At 43.0% G+C, this 23,878-nt stretch overlaps 1 protein-coding gene and 2 long non-coding RNA genes across 5 annotated transcripts in view; 2 read left to right on the forward strand and 1 right to left on the reverse strand.

Moving 5' to 3' along the window:
• Positions 1–14,569, reverse strand: part of HMGXB3 (HMG-box containing 3) — a 43,260-nt gene extending 28,691 nt beyond the window's left edge. For all 3 annotated transcript variants that reach the window (XM_084884200.1, XM_084884201.1, XM_084884199.1), the window contains exons 1-6: positions 14,068–14,569; positions 11,311–11,449; positions 10,119–10,293; positions 5,759–6,256; positions 4,630–4,728; positions 2,913–3,044 (exon numbers count right to left, since the gene is read on the reverse strand). In XM_084884200.1, coding sequence (XP_084740326.1) covers positions 2,913–3,044; positions 4,630–4,728; positions 5,759–6,256; positions 10,119–10,293; positions 11,311–11,447 — 1,041 coding nt within the window. In that variant the 5' untranslated portion in view covers positions 11,448–11,449; positions 14,068–14,569. The remainder of the gene's footprint in view (positions 1–2,912; positions 3,045–4,629; positions 4,729–5,758; positions 6,257–10,118; positions 10,294–11,310; positions 11,450–14,067) is intronic.
• Positions 14,570–14,744: 175 nt separating this feature from the next.
• On the forward strand, positions 14,745–23,537 carry LOC311622824. The gene is made up of 3 exons (XR_014795034.1): positions 14,745–15,037; positions 20,202–20,582; positions 20,836–23,537. It is a non-coding gene; the product is annotated as an uncharacterized lncRNA (long non-coding RNA).
• Positions 17,310–19,620, forward strand: LOC311622825. Its single transcript, XR_014795035.1, has 3 exons — positions 17,310–17,392; positions 17,603–18,281; positions 18,487–19,620. It is a non-coding gene; the product is annotated as an uncharacterized lncRNA (long non-coding RNA).
• Positions 23,538–23,878: the final 341 nt, after the last annotated feature.

Genomic DNA, 23,878 nt, shown 5'->3' on the forward strand with positions numbered 1-23,878 from the left:
GCAGCAAGCAGGAAGGCGGTAAGGAGCAAGAGGTCCCAGCGGACTGTGAGAGGGCGCAGGCCGGGCTGAAGGACACCCCCACCCAGTACATGAATATCATGCACCGGGCTTCTAATTATAAAATAAGAGAGTTGGGCTCTCAATGTTTGTCAACAGCAGCAAGACAGCCTTTCAGGTGACCCCTGCTCCACCAGCATCTATGCTGTCATTAAATTTTATCACTACCTTCCAGTCACTGATTTGAAAAAACCCCTCACCCTTCCAAAGCCCCTCAGGCAGCATGTCACCTCTAGCTAAGAACTTTAAATTAGGCAACCTTTAAGAAATCTCCATAAAGCATTCTCAGATTCTAACACCCACTAGCCCATGAGGATGAGTAAAGATACAGGGCTTACTGACTGTTAAAGAGGGAAAAGTCTGCGGAAAAATAGGAGACAAGTTAAACTAAGCTTCTAAGATGAGATCTTTGAGCAAAACACTGCCCACGTAAGTAGACTATTTTAGATGAAGATCCTTTGCAGGGAAACTGGATAACTTAAGCAATAAGCTAAAGTTCTGGTTGGTGATATCAGATTTCCTTACTCAGCCTCCCCTTTTTAGACGTCACCTTTATTTCAAGATGAAAGGCAAATACTACCAGCTGCCCACTCAGAAACCTCAATTAGCACCATCAGAGAACCCAAAGGAGTGCGGCACTGAGCTACTGGGCCTTCTACAGCCATCCTTTGTTCCATCCAACTCACTGGGAACCGTGCCACATGTTTTTTGGGGCTAATTTTAGCTAATGAGCTCCAGAACAATACAAGAAAAGGTGAGTCATTTCCTGACTGGCATGGACGTATTTGGAGCTTTTAGAAACTATTTATACTTGCTTCAAAAAATCCGAACTAAAAAAATGTTAGCAATGCTTAAAAAGTGTGGTTTAGTGGAAGAAAAGGCGCTGGCATAATTAGTGAACTTAAGTCACTTCCCTTGAATTTATTTCCCCTCAGCTGGAAACCTGGAGTTGAACTGATAACCAAAGTCACTTTTAACTCTAAAATTCAAAGTATATTAATGCTAAAATGTTACTCTTTTTCTTCTTGTACTCACTTATTCATTCCTATGAGGTTTAGAAATCACAGAATCTACTCTTCACACAGTAACTCATGGAAAAACCTTTGAGAAAAAATTCTGACTTAGCAAGTCAATACAGGGAAGAGTAGCTAAGAAAAAAATTGTCTTCACGTCATGAGTTTGAGCTCAGAAAGAGAACCAAGGCACAAAGTTATTTTAATCAAAGATGGGAAAAAAGACATAAAATGAAAAAAGAAAGCCGAGTAAATCTGAAGTGAAGGGCACAGGGTCAATAAGATTGTTCCATGCAAAAGCACAGAAAATAAGGTCAACAGAGGGACCTTCTGTGCATGAGTGAAGCCAAGGAAGGTTTGAATACTATCCAACTCAATCTCCCTACTGCAACTGGGGAAGTACATTTTGGGGAGACTATCTAGGGTGGGAATAAACAGGATAGCTTCAGAGGCACACCGGAAGTAGGCATAAGACATTAGACAAAATCTCCTGAGACACTAGCACTAGATCCTTCCTGCCCGTTGAAAGATCAAATTACTAACAATGATAGAGACAATAATTATATTGCTGCCAACAAGGACAGGAATGAAGCCTCACTGAGGATTTAATATACACCAGGAATGTGTCATCCACTTTACATGAGTAATCTCATTGGACTCCTGCAACAACCCTAATGAGTTAGGTAGTGTTGTTAATTTATAGTTACAAATGAAAGGAAACCTAAGTCAAGAGTAGAAACATATAATGACTTGCCCAAGGTTGTATAGCTAAAAACTAGGGAAGCAGGGGTTTGAACTGAGGAAGCTGACTCCAGGACTGTTTTCCTAATTATTATCCTATTCTGTTTCCTGGAATTGATACTACCCTGAACTTCAACAGAGAGCCAGAGAGCAAAAATCATCATCCCAGTATTTTTAAAGGAGATGTTGTATGGAAATTGCCCCAGATAAACTTAATAAGTACACTGCAATATAAGTTTTATCTACACAAGTAAACCTAGTCTATGCTGAATTAAACACATTACAAACACAGTCCTAGCCTAAACTATTTTCACAAAGACAATACCCTTTTTCCTCTTCTATCTACCCAAATCCTACTTATCTAGACTATCCCCTCTATAAAACCATCCTGACTATTCTAGTCTTTTTGGCCCTGAATAATTTACAGTCTAATGTAAAAATGTGACAAGCATGTATTATTTATATATTAAGTGCCAAGCATAAAACAGGTAACAAAATACATGTGCTGAATTGAACTTCACAGGGGCATAGCTTTGATGCTCATGTATTTATTAAGCATCAGTTATCTAGAGAGATGGTATATATTTGGAAAATTAGTCTATGAAAGATCTTGAATATTAGTTAAGTACCTCCACTCTTTATAGGAGCATAGATTGAAAGGACTTCGAGCTAAGGAGTGAGAAAATGTGAGCTACATCTGAATAGCAAAACAGTCAGTGTAAAGGATGGGCTGTTAAAAATTTAATCCTAATAGGAAATGAATAAATTAACATGGGATAGTCATCCATGGGAAATTATAAAACCATTACGTTTTTGAAGAATATTTAAAGACATGATACATTAAATGAAAAAAGGCAAGATACAGAACTTGTCTATTAACACACACAAAAAAGACCAAAATATTAACTAATAATAGATTTTCTTTGGATGGCATAAGATTATGGGTAACATTTTATTCTTTCTTTTTAAAACAGTCTACAATGAAACTGACTTACTTGTATGGTCAGAAAATGAAAATAAGCATTAATTTTTAAAGTTATCTGTTCTGAAGGAAAATCTACTTTGTGGACTTCCAAATCAGCAATGGCCAATAGATTTTACCTTTGGAATCCACTTCCCTCCTAGGAAGTTACCACACGTAGGGCACTTAGGTGGTTTGTGCCTTGTGACATATGTAAAGGAGCAACCTGGGCTGGTGCATGTCCCATGGCCTCGGCGGGTGTATGTAGTGGTCTGTAAAAATTAAAAAGAAAAGGGGGGAGGTTTAGAATCAACACCACAGTCTAACCTTTCTCAGATCCTAATGACCATTATCACAACAATGCCAGCAGGATACCAGCTTGTAAATGGATAGGCAATCTATAATAATAAAAGTGTAATATGCTTAATTAGACCAAACTTCCTTCCAGTTGACCTTCCAGACGAAGCCAGGGTGGTCCCAGGTACCAGAGGGAAGCCGGTGCCAGCAGTCAGGGGAAGGAAGCCCTGCTCTTGCACAAATTTTGTGCATGGGGTTCTAGTTCATGGTATAAAAGGTTGGAGTTGAAAAGGTTTGACTAGCTACAACTAGTGCACTTTTTAGAAATGGAGGAAATGAGTTCAAATGAGAAAAGGAGCTGCCCAAGGTTATAGTTAGGCACCAGAAAAATAAAGATCGTAATAGCTATTTTTTAAATTGATACATAACTGACACATAACATTAGTTTCAGATGCCCAACATAATGATCAATATTTGTATATGTTGCATAACAATCACCACAATAAATCTAGTTAATACCCATGAGTACACATAATTATAGTTTTTTTTTTTGTGATAAGAGTGGTTGCTATTAATTGAGCAGAAAATCACACAGTGCTGAACACTTTACATAGTATCTCATTTAATGCTCTTAGCAATGCTCTGAAGTTTACTACTTCTGAGGTTCAGAGCGGTTAAATGCTTTGCCTCAAATAGTATTGTAGTACTATTTGCAGAGGTAGACCTAGAAACCAGATCTCTCTAATTCTTGGTCCAAGATTTCCATGCATCCACATGCACCCTATGGCTCTGAATACTTCAAAGAATGTGCTTCATCTTCATTCTTTACTAGTTAAAAGAGAGAACCTAGGGTTCAGAGATAAAAAAGTAGACCATGGTCACTAAAAAATGAGAGGGAACTCCAGTAGAAACCAGAATTTAAGAACTATTTTCGATACCTGGTTGGCCATCCAAGTATGCAGAAGGCAGACTTGTTTGAGTTATACTCAGATTTTCAACTATACAGATGGTCAACTTTGTTGTTCAAGGGTCAATTTTATTTGCATATGAATATACTCAGCCACTGGCTCTCACCATCCCTGCTGATTTCCCTTTGAACAGACTATATTACAATGGGTTGTTACACTGCAGTTACAAGTAGAAATTAGCCATAAACCATTTCTAGGTGAATGCTGGAAAGAAAACATTCCCTGTCAGATGTGCTCTGTCACTAATGAATGTGTATTCAGCTATCAAGCCCAGCTTCCCAAGCCTGGCCAAAAGAACCCCAATAACCTCCCTTGAGAAAACACCAGCTGCCACTAGGCTACCTCTTCCAGGAAAACCTAGGGAAAGGTGATTATGATAATGGTAACAGGGCAAGAATGAGTGTGAAGTGGCGTGGCACCAGGAAAAAAGACCAAGCTGTGGACGGAAGCTTTGTCACTGACACACCGAATGACCAGACAGTCTCTGAGAACTGGGCCAGTCCCAGCGTCCGGAGGTCTAAGACTTCTAGGAAACCACTTGGAAGAGAATTGTTACGGAGGTCTAGTCCCCATCAATTCCCCACACACTGACCAGTTTGATAGAGGTGGGATTTTCCACAACCGAGTAGGCAGGAAGAGGCAGCATGATGAACTGTGTGGCTGGCGCAGAGGAGCTGCTCTCACTGGAATCCTGTGGGCACAAGGAGACAGAGTGAAGTACACCGAGGACCTTCCTCAACACCAAGATCAGATCGAGTCCAATAACCACAATGTGCTTATTTAAAAAAATAAAGAATCTACAATTGTCTCAAGATAAGAAGTTTACTTAAGAGCAAATAAAAGTAGAAAAGAAACATTGCTACAGGGAATGTACTATCCTCATTTTACAGATAAAAAACTGAGGATCTCAGACTTAGAATTCCGAAAATCACATAAGCAGTTAGTGAAAGAACCCAACCCTTCTGACCCTATCCAATGTCCTTACCCAGCCCGTGGCATGCTTCATTATCATAAGCAGCACTGAGGCAACAAACAATAAAATGGATTCAGGCCTGGCATGGATTCTCCTGCAGAGGTACTGCTCTCATCTTTACAGGCCAGAGGGCTACAGCATGCTGGTCCTACCTCTGAGGATACCATCCTACCAAGTGTAATAAAGGGCATGGTGGCATCTTCCTACTTCAGGGGGCCAGGCTGTGGGGTCACTGAAACTGCTCTTTCCCCTCACTTGGGCGTGACATGTAAGCTCTGTACAGAGACTTGCCTCTTCTTCCATCAACCTGAAGAGAACTCCCTTCTTTCTACCTACCCAGTACCCATGAAAACCATTTGAAAATTATCCTACACAGTTCAAGGTGCCACTTTGTTTGTTGAAACAATCTTCAGGAAACATAAAATCCTGACTGATACTAATACCTGACAGATCCTGGCTTTACCTCATGGTAGCCCACATACCATTTCCTCCTTCCTGCTAATGTATTACGTACTGCCTCGTTTGAGGAAAGTTCCTCCTATCTGGGCAAGAGGAGCTAGCGAGATGCCTGAGAAACAGGAAACAACTTGGAGCAAGCCGAGGGGCAAGAAGGTTCAAGAGGACTGCGGTCCCACTGGAGGTGCCCAGTCAGCAGCTCTCTCCATTGCCACAGCTCCAAATGCATGGTGCTGGCTGCCTGTTAGTAATTCTCGAGGAAGTAAAAGACATCAGTACCAAAGCCACTTACCCTCATGACTGTTACCACGGACATGCTCTCCCCCACCTGGGGCTGAGGCACGGCCAGGCTTCTGGTGGGGAGGTCTGGTGAGCCGTTCACTAAGGTCTCTTCAATTACCAGGCTTGTCTGGTAAGGCTGGTGGCTCTCCCCTACCTCCAGGGAAGCCTCCTCCAGGAGCACATCCTGGCTGAGGATCTCTGAGGTGGTGATCTCCTGTACAGCACCCGGCTGGGCAAGGGCTCCCACCTCCTCAGCTAGGGCCTCCACAGCCATGCACTGCTCTGCCATGCCTGCATGGCTAGGCACTGTCTCCAAGGCTGTGTTGGATACAAGAGGTGGTCCTTTAGAGGACACCTGGTTCTGGGCCACACACAGTTCCAGCTGAGGGCAGCTCCGGTCCTCCTGCAGGCTGCTCTTGGGGATGATGATGTAATCCGAGCGGGGTAGGATTTTGCGGAAACCTGGGATGTCCGGAACCACAGCAGTCAATGTAGAGAGCTTAGAGTTCTGAAAATGAGGAGGCCAGAAAAGGGAGACAAGGAAAGATAAATGGAGTAAAGTAACATGGAGATTATACACACACACACACACACACACACACACACACACACACGAGCTTTTTTTTCTCCTTGCAAAAGGGACCAGAAAGACTCTACTCTCTTGACTTAAGATTTAGATAGGTTCAGCCTCTGTAACAGCAATGGCATCTTCATTTGAATCACACTTTTCCTTGCTCATTCACACAGGATACTGAGAACATGGATTAGACTCTGCAAAGGGCACTGATCTTGGCATCCAAAACTGTGAATGGGAACCCAGGTGTGGCATAATCTCGAGCAAATCCGGTCCCTCTTTTTGACTATCTGCCCAAATTGTAAAACGAGGGATCTGAATCCAGCTACTTGTTCCTTTCCAGCTCTGATACTTTAGGATTCCATAGTAGCAGAAAATTTAAACAACAAAATGTGTTATGTGCAATAAAAGAGCAAAAAGCCTAAATTACAAGTCAAGGCCTAGTTGGAACTCAAGGCAGTAAGAGTTGAAACACTGCTGGTTTCTCCCAAATTACAAAGAAAAGGATGGAGAGATCACGGAGCTAAGAGGCCTCCTGAGAGAATGCGCCCTTGGAGGGGTTATCTGACAAGGGCCAAAACATACTGGGGTGGGGAGAAAGGATACAAACATTAACACTGACCTAGGATCTTAAAATTTAGAAAATAATTTCCTAATCAAAAAACAACACCATTAATAAGTTAGATACTATTATTATTCCCACGCAGCAATGAAGCAAAGGAGGTACCCTTTCCCAAAACACAAAACTAGTAAGTAAAAAGCTGGGACTCCAGGCCAGGTCTACTAAAGTGTTCTGCTTCCTCTCCCCCTACAAGGACTGTTTCCCAGACTCTCAGTGTATAAGCAAATTATCTGGAGGAGGGAGCACACAGTGGCATCTCCAATACTGTAGGTAACACTAAGCTGTTCCTGGAAGGGAATGCCAAGCCAACAAGGACAAAATATCTAAATGGCAGTGGCAGGCAGGCTCTACGAAGGGAAACCAGGTACTAGCAGCACAACCCTGCATGACTACTTGGCACCAAGAAAAAGGTGCTTGTGTGTGTGTTTTTCCCCTTCTTTCAATTTAAGCTGAAAGTTACCCAATAAGAAAAATAGAAAAGTTCAAAGTGAACAGTTAAGTGAGAACTGAAATGGAACAAAAAATATTTCAGAAGCATTCTTTAAAAGAAACACTAAGTCAATTATAAAAGAATCTTAAAATCAAAAGCAATAAAGTCCATGAGTCTACTTAAGGTACAAAGGAAGCACTCAGATGAAACAGGAAAGCAGACAGACTGAATCCTTTATGAACCTTTACTGAAGAGATAATGGAGAAATGATATTCTCAAGTCATCCTTTGAAGCAGACAGGTCTGGAGAACAAAACTAACTAGTGACAAATGCACAGGATGGTCTGGACTTAATCAACAGATTCAAGGATAGAGAAATCAGGATGGCCTAAATCAGCCGTCACCAACCTTTTGGACCACCAGCTGGCAACCACTGGCCTAAAAGACATTCATCTTACTAACACTGGAACTATGGGCTCTACTCCTTAGTAGGAGACCCGAGGGGCTGCTGAGGAGACAGCATGCCACAAGTACTCTGCTAGACTTTCAAAGTATGCAGACAGAGGGTCTCACCCTCACACCAGGCAATGTAAAGCAGGGGTGGGGAATGTCTGGCCCGTGGGCCTTATAAAGCTGTTGAAATCATTTGGTCTGGCCCTGCCAAGGCATTAGGGGTGAGTTAATTAAATGTTTGCCCAAATAGAGAAGGCTAATTTTTAAGGTGATACTTTTGTATAGCCCATGAATAAAATAAATAAATATCCAAATGGCCCTTCACTGAAAAAAGGTTCCCAACCACTGACATAAAGCCTCACCCAATCTTGGCATAGTGCAGATGCTCATTAAATGCCACCTTTTCTTATTATATTGTCACTGAACATTTAATCTACTAAAGAGTGATATTTATTGACCAAGTCAGTATGCGCTAAGATACTGATGACCATTATCTTATTTTAAATATTGTGAGTAGATACAATTATCTTCATTTTACAAATTAGAAAAGCAAAACTCAAAGGTTAAGTGGTTCTTCCAAGGTCACAGCTAGTTAGTATCAGAGCTAATCTATTTATGTTCTGGTGGCAGAGGTAAAATAATGGTAGATGTAAATTAAAAATCGATAACAAAGAATTATTGCAGAGGATTTATTTTATTTTTTTAAAGTCTTAATAAGACCTACAGTAATGTCTTTTTAAGAACCATATCTCTACTCCACTCCTGGCTGGTGTGGTTCAGTGAATAGAGCACCGGCCTGAGCACCAAAAGGTGTCAGGTTCAACTCCCGGTCAAGGGCATATACCTGGGTGGCAGGTTCGTTCTCAGCCCCATGTGGGGATATATGCAGGAGGCAGCCAGCTGATATGTCTCTTTCACACTGATGTCACTCTCTCTTCCTTCTTCCCTCTTTCCCTCCCTCCCTCACTTCTACTCTCTCTGAAAAGCAATAGAAAAAAATATTCTCAAGTGAGAATTAACAACAACACAACAACAACAAATCACTACAGATTAAGTGAAAATTTTTTGGTATCATGGGCAAAAAGATTGACGACTTTATAATGGCTAAACCAAAGGGAGTATGTGTACTTCTTCTCGACTCCACTTCCTTCCCCCCTTACCCTCCCACAGTGGTGCACCAGAGGTTTCCCGCTTTAGAAACCAGGAAGCAAAGGCGTGTCTGGGAATTGTTTCCCAGATTCAGAGTTTATAAACAAATTATCTGGAGGAGGAAGTACACAGTGACATCTCTAATACTGTAGGTAACACAAAGCTGCTCCTAGAAGAGGAATGCCAAGCCAATAAGGACAGAATAAATAATTGGCAGTGGCAATGGGCTCCACAAAGGGAAAAATACAGCCTGTTCTGCCAAAGAGTTGCATTCCTGGGGAACCTTTGCTTTATATCATAAAAAAAAATAAGTTAAAGACACTTGTTTTCATTTAAAAAAACGGAGTTAAGGTTAAAAGGTTTCAACATGCAGTAACAAGGTTATTTTCCTTAAGGTATTTTAATTTAAAAAAACAAAGCAGTGTTAACAGTTGTCAGCTAATTTTGTTGTGAACTAGAATAACAAAATGGCTGAGGGACGCAAACCCAAATGATTCCTTGCTTATTCTTTAATCCATGCACTCAAACCTTCAGCTCCTCCATCATCATCTGCTTTAACCTTGCATTTCTGCTTCTAGCAAAGTTCACAGCCATCAGTGGTGATATTATACAAAGCAACTAAACCTGTCCCTAAACAGAGCCCAACTGCTGATCATTATACCTGACTGTAATCATCAGAACACAAATTAATTATATTACATTCAATTTATAATATGACCATTTATGATGTAGGAGAAATGCCTACAGGGGGTGGGCAAAAGTAGATTTACTGTCCTAAGTACATGAAACAGAGTTCATTCATGTGTATTTTTCCATAGCAACTGTAAACCTACCTTTGCCCTGTATAAAGGAAAATATTTACTACCCACAGAAAAGGGCTCCAAGATATGTTAAAATTCAGAAAAGAACCTAAGGCTCACTGCAGATAACTCAGAAAGTGCCATCTCCGTGTATTGCTGCAACCAGAGGACAAAAGAGTACATAGTATCGTCAAAAGTAAAGCAGGCAATATCAGACAAAAGAAAGAAAAATGACTCAATTCAAAGTTTTCCCAAGAAAAGGAAACAGGAGAACAGAGGTTGACCTCCCGTAGGCCTTCACCACTGAACCAATGGAGAAATCAGTTGGGAAAAAATTACTTACAGGATCCAAACCTTCTTTCTCTAGTTTGGCTTTCTCCAAGTAGTAACTCCTTTCAGCCACACTGAGAAGCCTCCAACTCTCGCTAATCTTCTTATTGATCTCAGACTGTGGGAGGTGGGGCAGCTCCTGCTGAACTTTCAGGTAGATGTCATAATAGTACAGGAGGTAAGCCGACCTGAGGAAGTAATGACTTCTTAAGGTTTCCCCTCATTAACTAGTAAATACTACAATGTTAGAGTTTAATAATGAAGGGGTAAACACAAAACTCAGTATTTCATTTCGAAGCATTTAACTAAATAAGAACTGGAGCAAAGAAACATTTAAGTAAGATCCCTAGATGGTGCATCAGAGGTTTCTCGCTTTAGAAACCAGGAAGCAAAGGTGTGTCTGATTTACTTCCATGGATCTTTTTTTCTGCAGAAATGAGTGGCTTTAAAACCCAATATGAGCTAAGACCGGCACAGATGCCCTGTCATTCCACCCTCAGGAAGGTTAGCGAGGGGGCTGATTACATAGTTGGGTCACCACTCACAGCCTTGAGTCATCTCAGGCTGAGAGAGGGCAGCAAGTAGAATTATCAAAGTGACCCAATGCAGCAAGTATTCACAATTAAGAAGGAGAACAGAGCTATAATTTGAATAGTCCTTATAGGTATCTTGGTACTATTTATAATGCCACGTTTTTATTAATGTTTTATTCTAAATATATTTAAATACTAATAATGGTAATAATAACATAGTTATTTTGTACAGTAAATCTTCCCAAGAACACTGACAGGTTCTTGGAATTGTGGCAAAACAATGTATAATGAAACCAATTTTATCAGAGGCTAGTTGATATAAACAAGAGTTAAGTCCCTATAGCATCCCATCAGTGGTATAATGAAACAACATTGAAAAAAACTGATGTTATTCGAGGATCCGCTGTGCACAGCTTCCACCATTGGTATGGTACAACTTCTTCTGACAGCCGGGATACATGGCCAAAATCTAGCCAGGAATGGCAACCACTGGCATCAATCTCCCACTTACCACTCCCCATCTCCTCTCCCACAGTCCCACTGCCCATCTAGAGACTTCTACTGACATGGCACGCTCAGTAAATATGGGTGCAGCTTTAAAGTCTTCCTCAGTATAGCTCTCCAAGCAGCTACTGTTTGATAAATGCCAGCCACCAAAACATGTTGACTAACCTGGGTTTCTTGGCTTTTTCTCCATGTATTTTATACTTTTTCTTCTTCTTGGGTGGCCCAGGGGAAGTGTAACAGTAGGATTCCTCAATTTCCTCCATCACAACAGTTACCTCAGTACCATCATATGATGAGTCCATGGCTAGAAGACAGTCAAACACAAATGTTTCAAGAATCCACCTTAAAGGGAACAGCAAATAGCTCCTTATCCCTCCCAGGCCTTAAGACTGAGTCATTCCCAAACTCAGTACTCCTAAGAAATTCCTGGGGGGTACTTATTAGACACAGATTTCAGGATTCCCCCTGGCCTTCTGAATCAGATTTTCCATAGGGTGTGAAAATTTACCTGCTTAATGAGTGCCCTAGGTGATTCCTTTGACCCGACAAATGGGGGAACACTAATTTAGCCCTTTCACTTAGAGGTTACTCACAGTAATCCTTTGGCTCAAAGACTTCAGTGCCACATTATAAGAATCCCAGAAGTTCCCTTCCTCATCCTTCATCAACTTAAGCAAACTGCTTAATTCACTCATTCATTCAGACATGTAGTAAGTAAGAGATTTCTTTTTTAAATAATATATTTTATTGACTTTTACAGAGAGGAAGGGAGATAGTTAGAAACATCGATGAGAGAGAAACATCAATCAGCTGCCTCCTGCCCACCCCCAACTGGGGATGTGCCCGCAACCGGAATCTAACTTGGGACCTTTCAGTCCGGAGGCTGACGCTCTATCCACTGAGCCAAACCGGTTTAGGCATGAGAGATTTCTTTACACTCTGCCAACTTGTGTGACTTTGGGCAGGTCCTTTAGCTGCAGGTTCAGTTTTCTTATGGATAAAAAAAAAGATGCCTCACCCATCTTACTACAGATTTTTACTGCCAGGACTCAAGGACATCCTAGCAACAATCCTATCTGAGAATAGTCGATTGCTTTACAAAAGAAAGGGTTCATTATGAAAGATGAATAAACTTTGGCTGAGGTGCTAACGACCTCCCCAAGGCCACCACAGCAAATAGGACTTGCATTACAGATTTTTCCCCCCCAATTCAAAAACCCAATTATCTAGGCTTTTCATTATACTACACTGTTCCCCAACTCCACTGGCAACTCTCTAAACCAGTAGAGGTCAATAAACATTCTGTGATGACAGAAATGTCCTATTATTTGTGTTCTCCAATATGATAGCACTTATGGCTAATGATCATCCGAAAATATGGCTGGTGTGATTAAGGAATTAATCTTGTTTAATTGTAATGAACTTAAATAGCTACATATGGCTAGTAGCTGCGGCACTGAGTAGCACAGGTGTAAACAGTAATCTGCCAGACCAACATTAGCTCTCTGCCACTGGTCTAAGAAACAGAAAATCTATAATAGCTTTTCCTAGTTAGAGAAAGGCACACAACAGCTGAATGAGTTAGTTGTGGCTACATTTTAAGTTGAGACTCAATCCTTGGAGGCAGAAAGGTTCCCCAAAACCAAGTGAATTTTATGAGAATGAAATAACATGCTTGCTCCTAAAAATCTGTCAGTTTTGGAGAGAATTTAGGATTCTGGGAAGGAGTTGCGGCAGTAAACCCAGGGCTGACCTGTGTATTACAAAGCCCACTCACATCTCAGTTAGACCTCACTACACAGATGGTAAGGTATCATATGGGGTATAATGAGAAAGACAGCACAGCACGTTGAATCAGGAGACCTGGATCCAAGTCTAATGCTCTCACCATGTCATCCCTGACAAGCCGTAAATTTCAGTTTGTTCCTCACATGAGACAAAGAGACTGGAATCAGTGACTCCCAACTTTTTGGGAGGCAAGAATCCCTTGGAGGATGCTGTGAAAGCTAAAAACACCTTTGGTAGAAAATACAGACAAAAAAAAAAAAATTTCACCTAGAATTTTAAAGATATACTCTAGGATAAGAACACTGTATTCTATTTCCAAAGTTATTTCTAGTTCTGTGTCATCTCTAAATTATTTCCCTTCCCATTGTAAAACACACACACCCACCCACCCCCACACACTGTCTGTCATAGTGCAACCCTGACAGAGAACATAACCCACAATTTGGCTGGGTAAGAGGCCAGTGCCTTCAATTTAAGGCCATGCGAATACTGTCCTTTTTTGCCCTTAAGAACTGATTTCTCAGCCCTTCAGAGTCTTGCGGAGAAAAGCAATAATTGCAAGAGAGCACATAGGGTTTTGGCACCAGAGCCTGGGTCTACGATTGCCTTCAGATCCTAGGCCTCAGTACAGCCCCTTCCCCCCGCCCCTCCCCGCCAAAAAGAAAAAAAAAAAAAGGCAGGACAATATAAAGGTTAAAACCAGGGCTCTGGAGGGCAGAAAAACGGGATTCTAATTTAAGTTACAGATTTTAACAGCGCCCGCAGAGCTCTATGACCTTGGGCAATCTAGTCTAAGTCTTAAGTTTTCTCACCTGCAAAGCAGAGTTACGGGCAGTGCTTGCAATCTGCGAGACACTTCCCGTGCCCCATCCTATTCTCCTCCCAACCTCATGCGACAGCGTGGACGGCTCAGCTATGGACCATGGTTGGACTCTGGATGAGTTTCTTTCCCTCCCTGGGTCCCACAAACCTCAAAGGTGCCGAATACGAATGCGGGAGGAGACTACGGTTCACGGCTCCTACTTTGCAGAAGGCAACGGGGGCTCGGGAGCCACCCCGCCCAGCTCGCTCCAGGTCGCCTAGCCCTAGCCGGTCGCGGCGCGGAGCGGCGTGGCGCTCAAGGGCGGGACTTACCCCGAGGAGCGTGGACACCGCGCGGCTCACATTCCCGGAGGCGCCCGGCCCGGGGGCTCGACGAGCGGGCTGGCCCGCGCCCTCGCGCTCCCCGCTGCCGGCGAGAGGCGGCTCCAGTCGTGACAGTGGCAACAAGGAAGTGGAGGCGAGGGCTCGTGCGCGCATCCCGGGGGCTGGAGGAGCCCAGGACCCGCGGCCCCGCCCGGCGACACACGGCGCGGAGTCGCGACAGCCCCTCTCGCTGCTCCTCCTCCTCCTCCTCCTCTGGGTCGCGGTAGGTGGTCTTGGAGGGCGGGTGTGGGAGCACAGGTCACTCCGCAGGGTCTTCCGCGACGCCTGCAGAGGGCCCGGGGAAGACGGCAGAAACGCGGGCGTCGCCGCGGCACCGGCTCGGCGCTGGGGGCGGCAGCAGCGGTAGCTGGAGCAGCAGCAGCAGCAGTAGCAGCAACAGTAACCTCGGATCGCCTGGGAGACCCGTCCCGGCGGCCCTCGCGGCGCACCGGAAGCGGCCGCCGGAGTGCCTGCGTGCATCCCTCGCGCAAGCGCAGCAGCCCAACCCCAGCTGTAGGGGCGGGCCCGTAGGAACAGCTAGTAGATGTAGAGGGGACCGCTAACGGGAACGAACTACTTCCGGCCGGAAGTTCTGGAAGGGGGGGAGGAAGCTGTGGTCGCTCAAAGTGGGAGGTCCTTGCTCCCCGGCCCCCAGTCATTGGCCTAGGGCTTTCAGGTAACTGGGGCGGGGCTGTGCCGGGAGTGAGAGATTCAAGGCCCCGCTTCACTCCTCAGCTGCGTCGGGCCCTAGGACGCCAGGGCACCACCACAGTCAGCACCGCGGCCGAGGCCCGCCCCCTGCCCTCCTCCTTCAGTCCCCGCTCGTTCAGGATGGGCTTCTCCTTAGTGTTGCACCAAGCCGCCCTCCTCACTGCGGCGTTCTGCCCTCAACCCGTCCCTCTCACCGCTCCCCACACAGGTATGGTGGTGAATTTCCGGGAGTGCTTCAAACTGAACTGAATGACCCCATGGAAGGCCCTGGAATCAGATGTGGATTGTATTGACCTTTCCCGCCGATGTCAGAGATTGTGATTGTCCCACATTGGTACAAGTCCCCGCACGACCCTCACTCTTTTTTATATATTTATTTTATTCTTTTCCAAGATCATTTATCCCCTCTATGCCCTCTTCCACTCCCACCCACCCACGACCATCGTATCTTGCAAATGTGTTTCCAAAATGCCTACTCTTGTCTAGCTACCACTGTCACCCAACCTTTTCCCAGTCACCATCATATCTTGCCTGGACTGATGCAATTTTTTCCCACCTCCCTCTTTGTCCTTCTACACACAATAGCCAGACTGATCTTTTTGCACTGTAATCTGACAAATCACCCCCTGCTTAAAACCCTCCGAGTCTTTTGGTTCACTCTTCGACTATAAATCAAATTTCTTAGTTTTTGACCTACAACATTTTGGTTTGGCTCTTGCTTCATTCTCTTTCCATGTCAATTCCCAGAGCAAGCTATACAGCACTCTATAGTATTAAGAACACTGGTGAGCCTTACTTGGGTTTGAATTCCAATCCTGCCACATGAAAGCTGCACTAAGCATGTAAAGTAACAAAATATGTTTATGAAGTAGATCCTCCAAAATTGGTTCTCATCTCAGTAAATGGCGCCACCATCCACTGGATTACTCAGTGCTCAAGCCAGAAATCTAGGAGTTATCCTTGACTCATGCACTTCACATCCAGTCCATCAGCAAGATCTGCAAAAACATAGCCCTGAAATGACTACTTCTTCTATCTCCACAATTACTCTAATCCAAGCCAGCATTATCCCAGATCTGGACTTCTTCAGCAGCCTTCTAACTAATCTCCCTGTTTTTTCTATGACACCTTCAGTTCTATTTTTAACACAGCTGTCATCTTTCTTTTTACTTAAGATCCTGAGGACTCAAATGAACATATCCAAACTCTATGTGGTCTGCTTGACTAGCCTTTAGACTTAGGGTCACCTCTTAGGAAACTGGATTTTACCCGTTAGGTTCTCCACTTTGCAACCAAAGGACTCTGTAAAGTGCAACTCTGATCATATTATTTTTAAAAAGTAACCTGTAAACGCCTATTATTTTCCCATTATCAGCCTAAACTCCTTTTTATGCCTATTTTTGTGTTCAAAGACTTATTTTTTTTTCTATAGTACTTCATTGCCTTTATACATATTTCCTTCTATCTCATGAAGGAAATATCCTTACCCAGTTGATCATCCCTACTTCTCTATGTTCTAGTCATAGTATTTTGTAACCTTTCGTATAGTATTCCATACACTCCAGTTTTGTCTTCTTTTTCCTTGGTAAGCTCCTCAAAGGTGGGCACTATACTCCCTTTCAGTATGGCTGGCATCGAACACAATGCTTAACACACAGAGGATGCCATGAATAGACAGACAGATGTGTGGAGGTGGTGGTAGAAGCCATTTTTCAGAAGAGGCAGGCAGCATAATGTCACAACAGCTTTTCTTGTCCTTTGAGGATTCTCATGATAAAAGGTCTAAGCAGGCAATTACCAAAACTGCTACAGTTGGATTGTGTTTATTTCCTTTGTAGCACATAACACACTCTAATTCATCTACTTGTTTATCTCCCCCACCACATTATATTTCATAAAGGTAAAGACCTTCACTATGTTGTTCATCACAGAATCCTTACCACTTGACACTTGAAAATATTCATTAAATGAATACATGGCTACCATAAACATCTTCTCACAGTGAACATCCTTCCCAGGCAAATGGTGGTAGAGCTTGGTAGAGCTTTGAAGATCTCATTTTGGTGGAATTTCAGGCAGAACTATGGAGTGGCAGAAAAAATCTGAACCAAAAAAATCTGAGCTATATTAACCTAGATAGACCCCTTCCCTGGGCCTCAATTTCTGCATTTATAAAATAACTCATATAATCCCTTGAATTTATATAGTGCATTGCTATTTGCAAATAACTCTTACCGTCTGTTATTTCAGGCTATTCTTATAGTAGATGGAGCAGACACTTATTATTTTTATGGAGGCTCAGGAAGTACAAATAAACTAGATTATTTGTAAGATCTCTTCTTGTTCAAATGTTCTAAGGTAACCTCTACAAAAAGTCAATAGCATGAATCCTATCTTCTCTTGACTTTGGCCTTATATTATCATTTCCTAATAGAATTTTTAAAAAAGGGTTTTTAAAATTTATTGAGAGGGCGGGGTGGGGGGGGGGGAGAAAGGGGAGAAAGAAAAATCGATGGGCTGCCTCCTGTATGCCCTCTACCAGGGATTGAGCCCATAACCACATGTGTCAAACACAAGGCCCGCGGGCCAAATCCAGCCCGCCAGGCCTTGCAATGTGGCCTGCACCGCGCTGTCATCACTGCACTCCGCTGTCAGTTTATGACTTTGTCAGTTTATGACTGTTCAGTAAACCATTCGGCCCACGATTTAGGCTGGATTTTAGATTTTGGCCCCTTCTCTGATTGAGTTCGACACCCCTATGGCATAACCTGAGCAGTTCCCTGATTGGGAATCATACTGGCAACCTTTTGCTGCATAGAATGATGCCCAACTAACAACCACACTGGCCAGGGGTCCTAATAGGATTCTTTTTTTTTAATTTGAACCCATCTGTTAGGGTTAATTCATTATCTTTAGTTCCTGATCTGTACTCCATTTTGCCTTCTCAGTTTTCCGCACTTGTGGCAAAACAAAACATGAGAAGGAAAAGACACAGCCTGGTAGTTGTGGCCCAATCCTCATTCTGCAAATGTGGCAAACAAGGGGAACAAGAAATGTCAGCAGTTCTCCCTGGAAGAGAAAATGAAAGTTGTAAAAGCTACAGACTCAGGCAAGGGGAAAGATGATGTGGCAAAAAATTTGGTATCACTCCTTCTACTTCGTCTACATTCTTAAGGAATCGTGCCAAATTTGAAGAAAAGGTGAGGAGGCATTTGTGGAACCCCAGTGGAAAAAGATGAGGAACACTCTCCATGACGACATCGATAAGGCTGTTTTGCTTGGGTTCAAGAAATTGGTGCCAAAAACATTCTCGTGACCAGTTCGGTCATTTGGAAAAAAGCACTAAATTTGGCCAACGTGCTTAGCTATGACAATTTTCAAGGAAGTGTGGGCTGGCTGAACAAATTAAGGGATCTCCAGAAATTGCTTTGAAAATAGTCTATAGCACATGTGTCAAACACAAGGCCCGCGGGCCAAATCCAGTCCGCCAGGCCTTGCAATGTGGCCCGCACCGCGCTGTCATCACTGCACTCCGCTGTCAGTTTATGACATTGTCAGTTTATGACTGTTCAGTAAACCATTCGGCCCGCGATTTAGGCTGGATTTTAGATTTTGGCCCCTTCTCTGATTGAGTTCGACACCCCTAGGAGAGAATAGTGACAGATTAATGGACAGTGGTTGGCAAACAGCGGCTCACGAGCCATGGTTTGCTGCTCTGTTGACTAAAGAGTTACTAACCTCTGGTCTAGGAAAAGATAAGGTTAATGAGTGTCATGCAGAGGAAATTATAAAACTGACTAGTGGCCCGGTGCACAAAATTCATGCACATTAAAAGGGGATTAATTAATAATTTAATATTGCTACTTGCCCTTTCTCTATAATAGAAGTGTCAGAGATGAAAGAAAATTAGTGAAATTTTGAAAATATATGAAAATCTTCCTCCTGTCAGAGTCTGGGGAGCACCACAGGACCCAGAGTCATGTCCCTGCCCACCCACATGCACCTCAAAATCGCGTGAGACCCAGACCCAGATGCACTCCTCCCCGCAATTGGGCTAGATCCAGACCCGGCCAGTCCCACCCTTGTCAAGCCCTGCCAGGCAGGGGACATAGCCTCAGGTCCCCTGGCCTGGTACCAGGATGGGGGGTGGGTGTGGCCTGAGGTCCCCCAACTCAGACCAAGGTGAGGGGGCATGCCTTGAGGTCCCCTGTCAAGCCTCACAGTGGTAAAGGAGGGCATAGCTTCAGGTCCCTGCTGATTGCTTGTTAAGGCTTCTTATGGGAACTTGGCCTCAGCTGTGGATGCAGCCATCTTTGTGATGGAATGATGGTCAATTAGCATACTCCCTCTTTATTAGATAGGATTGCTGACTGTAGCCCAGATGATATCTTTAATGTTAACAGGACATAAGTGTTTTTCCAGTCGCTTCCCTAGCACATGCTGATTGCTAAAGGGGACAATTACAGAAGGGACAAGAAAGCAAAAATAGTAATTGATAGCACTTCTTTGTTGTAATGGGGGACAGAAAGAAAAGATTGTTGGTAGGTCAGCCAACCCATATTGCCTTAAGAACAGCCAGCCTGGCTGGTGTGACTCAGTGATTGAGTGTTAACCTAGGAATCAAGAGGTCATGGTTTGATTCCAGGTCAGGGCACATGCCCAGGTTGCAGGCTCTACCCGAGATGGGAGCTATGTAGGATGCAGCCAATCAAAGATTCTCTCTCTCTCTCTCTCTCTCTCTCTCTCTCTCTCTCTCTCTTCCTCCCTCCCTCCCTCCCTCCCTCTACCTTCCTCTCTGAAATCAATAAAAAATATATATTTTAAAAAGAAAGGCCAGCCAGTGGGTACAGATGACACCGAATCTGTTTTATGAGTGGCTGATGCAAATGGATGCCAGGATGAAAGTGGGCAGAATGCCAAATCCTCCTGCTGTTTTGACAACTCCACTCACAACATGCTTCCATGCTTGGAAAGGATTCAGGTGGGGTATCTGCCCTCAAACTGTACTGCTGTGCTGCAGCCACTGAATCTTGGCATAATTCAAACCATGAAAGTGATGTACAGGAGCCACCTTCTAAAACTTTCTCAAACTCAACAGCAGTGCGGATCAAGGAAAAGTGAATATCAAGCAGGCTATTGTCATGATTGCTGCAGCATGGTGGTCAGTCAGGCAGTTCACAGTGGTGAAATGCTGGCAGAGAGCAGGCATTGTCCCCATAGATTTAACAGGTTCTGCCAGAGAAGCAGCAGTCAGTGAACCAGATATTGCCATTGAAAAGTTGTAGCCCTCAGTGGCTATTTCCACTGGTGTCTCAAACAAAGTAAATTTCCATGATTTTGTCACTATAGATTATGACCTTGTTATCTTTCAGGAGCTGATGGACACAGAGGTCATCCAGGGAATAGAGGCTGGCAAAAATACTGGTGAAGCTAGAAATGAAGATGAGGGGGAGGCATCTTTTTACCACAGCAGCCAAAAATCACCATCACAGAGGCCATCTCAACTGTACAGAAACCTAGATGGTTCCTTTCCACTTGTGTAGGCATTCCCGATGCCTATTTTGGACAGCTAAATGGCATAGATGAATATTTAATGAGAAGAGTAACGTAGTCTTGTCAACTCCAAAATTATAGATTTCCTTCAAAGAAAATAATGTAGGCATTATTTTGCCTCTTACTTTGGAAGATGTGGCTTTTAAGAATCTTTGAATCTTTAAATTTCTTTAGATAGGATATTGAACTTATGTTTTTTTGTTGTTTTTTTTGGTTTTTTTTAAAGTATATTTTATTGATTTTTGTACAGAGTGGAAGGGAGAGAGATAGAGAGTTCGAAACATCAATGAGAGAGAGTCATCGATCAGCTGCCTCTTGCACACCCCCCACTGGGGATATGCCCACAACCAAGGAACATGCCCCTGACCGGAATCGAACCCGGGGCCCTTCAGTCCCCAAGCCGACGCTCTATCCATTGAGCCAAACCGGTCCCGGCTGAACTTATGTTTTAAGCAATATAATTTTAACAACATTCTAGTCCTCTGAAATAATCAGGAAACTTCCTTGAATGGAATTTGGAAATAAAACTTAATGAATATGTGTGTTCTCTTTTGATTAACCCAGTGGCTCCCAAATTTGTCTGAACCTTAGAATCACTTGAGGATTTTTTTTTTTAATTTCCAAAGCCCAGACCATATCCCTGTTCAATTAAATCATGATCTCTGATGATAGGTCATAAGCATTAGCAGTCTTTGAAGCCTCCCGGGTGATTCCAATGTGCAAAAAAGTTTGGAAACTACTAGATTAACTGCAGGAAAATCAAGCATCCTATGGGCCTGGAGCCAGTTTCTTCCCAGTAAGTCTAGCTCAGTAGTTTCCAAATTTTAGCTCACTTCAGAATCACTTAGAAGACTTGCTAAAACCCAGATTGTTGGGCTCTACCTCTGGAGTTTCTGATTCAGTGGGTTCTAGGTGGGACTCAACAATTTGCATTTCTAACAAGTTCCCAGCTGATGCTGATGTGGTTCAGAGTCCATACTTTGAGAACTACTGTTGTAGCTGGATCCTAGCATTTCTTTTTTCAGCTGGCAATCTGAATACTCCCATCGCTATTAAAAAAAAAAAAAAAGAAAAGAAAAAGAAAAGAAAAGAAAAAGAATAATCTGTTCCTAATATATACTAGAATTTCAAGAAAGTTGATGGAAAGAAGAGTAAAGTAAGTACTAGAATCTCAAGAAAGCTGAAATCAAACTAGAATCTCAAGAAAGAGGACTCACATTCTTTAAGAATGTGTGGCCTGCCTTGCCCAGTTTGGCTCAGTGGATAGAGCATCAGCCTGCGGACTGAAAAGTCCCAGGTTGGATTCCGGTTGGGGGCATGTACCTTGGTTGCATGTACATCTCCAGTAGGAGATATGAGGCAGCTAATTGATGTTTGTCTCTCATCAGTGTTTCTAACTCTATTTGTCCTCTTTCCTCTCTGTAAAAAATAAAAAAATATTAAAAAAAAAAAAAAAAAAAAAAAGAATGTGTGGCCTAACTTGGTAGAGAGAAGGAGCAGGCAGCCTGGCAAAGGCAAACTCACAGACATGGGTATGGAGTGTAAGAAGCCAATGGTCTATTGGGGCAACATGTACACTGAACTGTACAGAATAACCAAGTTGGAAGTGCAGATTGTGGTCAACTCTAGAGGATGCTAAAATTTAGCTGAATGGTCTTTTATTTTTTCCCCATTGGTCACAAATTTATTCATAGAATTTTAAAAATACGTTTTATTGATATTTGAGAGGAAGGGAGAGAAATAGATAGGAACATGCCCCCTACTGGGGATCAAGGCATAACCGGTATCAGGAATCGAACCAGTGACTCTTGGTTCATGGGTGTATATTCAATCACTGTGCCACACTGGCTGGGCTACTAATATAACTTTAAGCATTTAATCTAATACAGCAGATTGCCTTATTTTTATTTATTTAAATTTGTTGGGTGACATTGGTTTACAAAACCATACAGGTTTCAAGTGTACAACTCAACAAAACATCATCTGCACACTATATTGTATGTCAATTGTCCCAAGCAAAGTCTCTCTCCATCCCTCCCTCCCCTTTGCCCACCTACCTCTCTCTGAGCTTCTATTTTAGCCACCAGGATATGGCTCTGGAGGGTGTGGGCCACTTCTTCCGTGAGCAGGCTGAGGGGAAGCACAAGGGTGCTAACTGTCTCTTAAAGATGCAAAACCAGTGCGGCAGCAAGGCCTTCTTCCATAAGGTGCAGAAGCTTTCTCAAGATGAGCGGGGTAAAACTCAGGATGCCATGGAAGCTGCCATGACCTTGGAGAAAAACCTGAACCAGGCCCTTTTGGATGTGCATATCCTGGATTCTACCAGCACAGGCCCTCATCTCTGTGACTTCCTGAAGAACCACTTCCTGGATGAGGAGGTGAAAATCATCTAGAAGATGGGTGACAACCTGACTAACCTCTGCAAGCTGGCCAGCCCCAAGGCTGAGCAGGTTGAGCATTTCTTCAAAAGGCTCACCCTCAAGGATGACTAGGAGCCTTTAGAGGCCAGAGGCCTTTGAGGACCTTTCTGCATCCCCCTAGTGTCTGGATTCTTGTTTGAGCCTCTCCCTGAAACCATTAGGCATCTTTTTAACACTCCTATATTTTGAGCCAAATGTTAATAAATTTTTTTTGCAGCAAACACAAAGTAAACTAAGAGTTATTGATTGCCTATTATATCTCAAACGCTGTTTCACTTATTAGAATTTCAAGAAAACCATAATACAAAAGGACAAATAGGCTCAGATAATGTAATTCCAATGTTGCAGACCTATTGAAGAACTGTTCATGCTGAGGCCAGTTCTTTGAAATAGATTGTGGTAGCATATTCTGGCCACCAGAGGGCAGAGGTAGACTACATAAAGGAGACAATTTAGCCAACTGAAGAAACCTTAGGAGCAGTCACTTGTAATTTCTCTTAAGTTAGAGACTGAGAGGAAAAGTACTGCAAAAGGAAGACTGAGAACTGTCCTTATCCCTATATCACACTTCTACTTCTTCCAAAGAGTTGAGAGACATCTGGGAAGAGGCTTCACTGCAGGTATGGGGAGATGGTGAGAGTGCAGATTATTCTCACAAAGCGTTACGCTCTATTTAGGAATTCCACTCCCAATTCTCTTAATCAGTATAAGACCTTATCCTCAATTGACTGATGAAAAAAACGTGACTCAATTCACTTATCAAAATGCAGAGGTTGGGCAGTAGTAAAACAGGAATTAGATTTAGGAGTCATGCAACATGAAAACTGGAAGGGTCCTCAAACAATCTAGTCCTCCTTCCCTCTTCACTGATGGAAAAATTAGTACCCAAAGTTTTGACCTACTCATTAGGATCACAAGCAAAAAGGAAAGAATTGGGTTTCTTTATGCTTTGTGGCTTTCTATAAGGACAGATCCTTTTGCTACATTGAGAAACATTAATGACTGAATCACTCTCCAAAGGTATAGAGATGGTATTTTAAAGCTCATGGTGACCTAAATGTACTTCTTATTATAGT

The sequence above is a fragment of the Pipistrellus hanaki genome (assembly GCF_964339955.1).
Source record: "Pipistrellus hanaki genome assembly, chromosome: 5".
Taxonomy (NCBI): domain Eukaryota; kingdom Metazoa; phylum Chordata; class Mammalia; order Chiroptera; family Vespertilionidae; genus Pipistrellus; species Pipistrellus hanaki.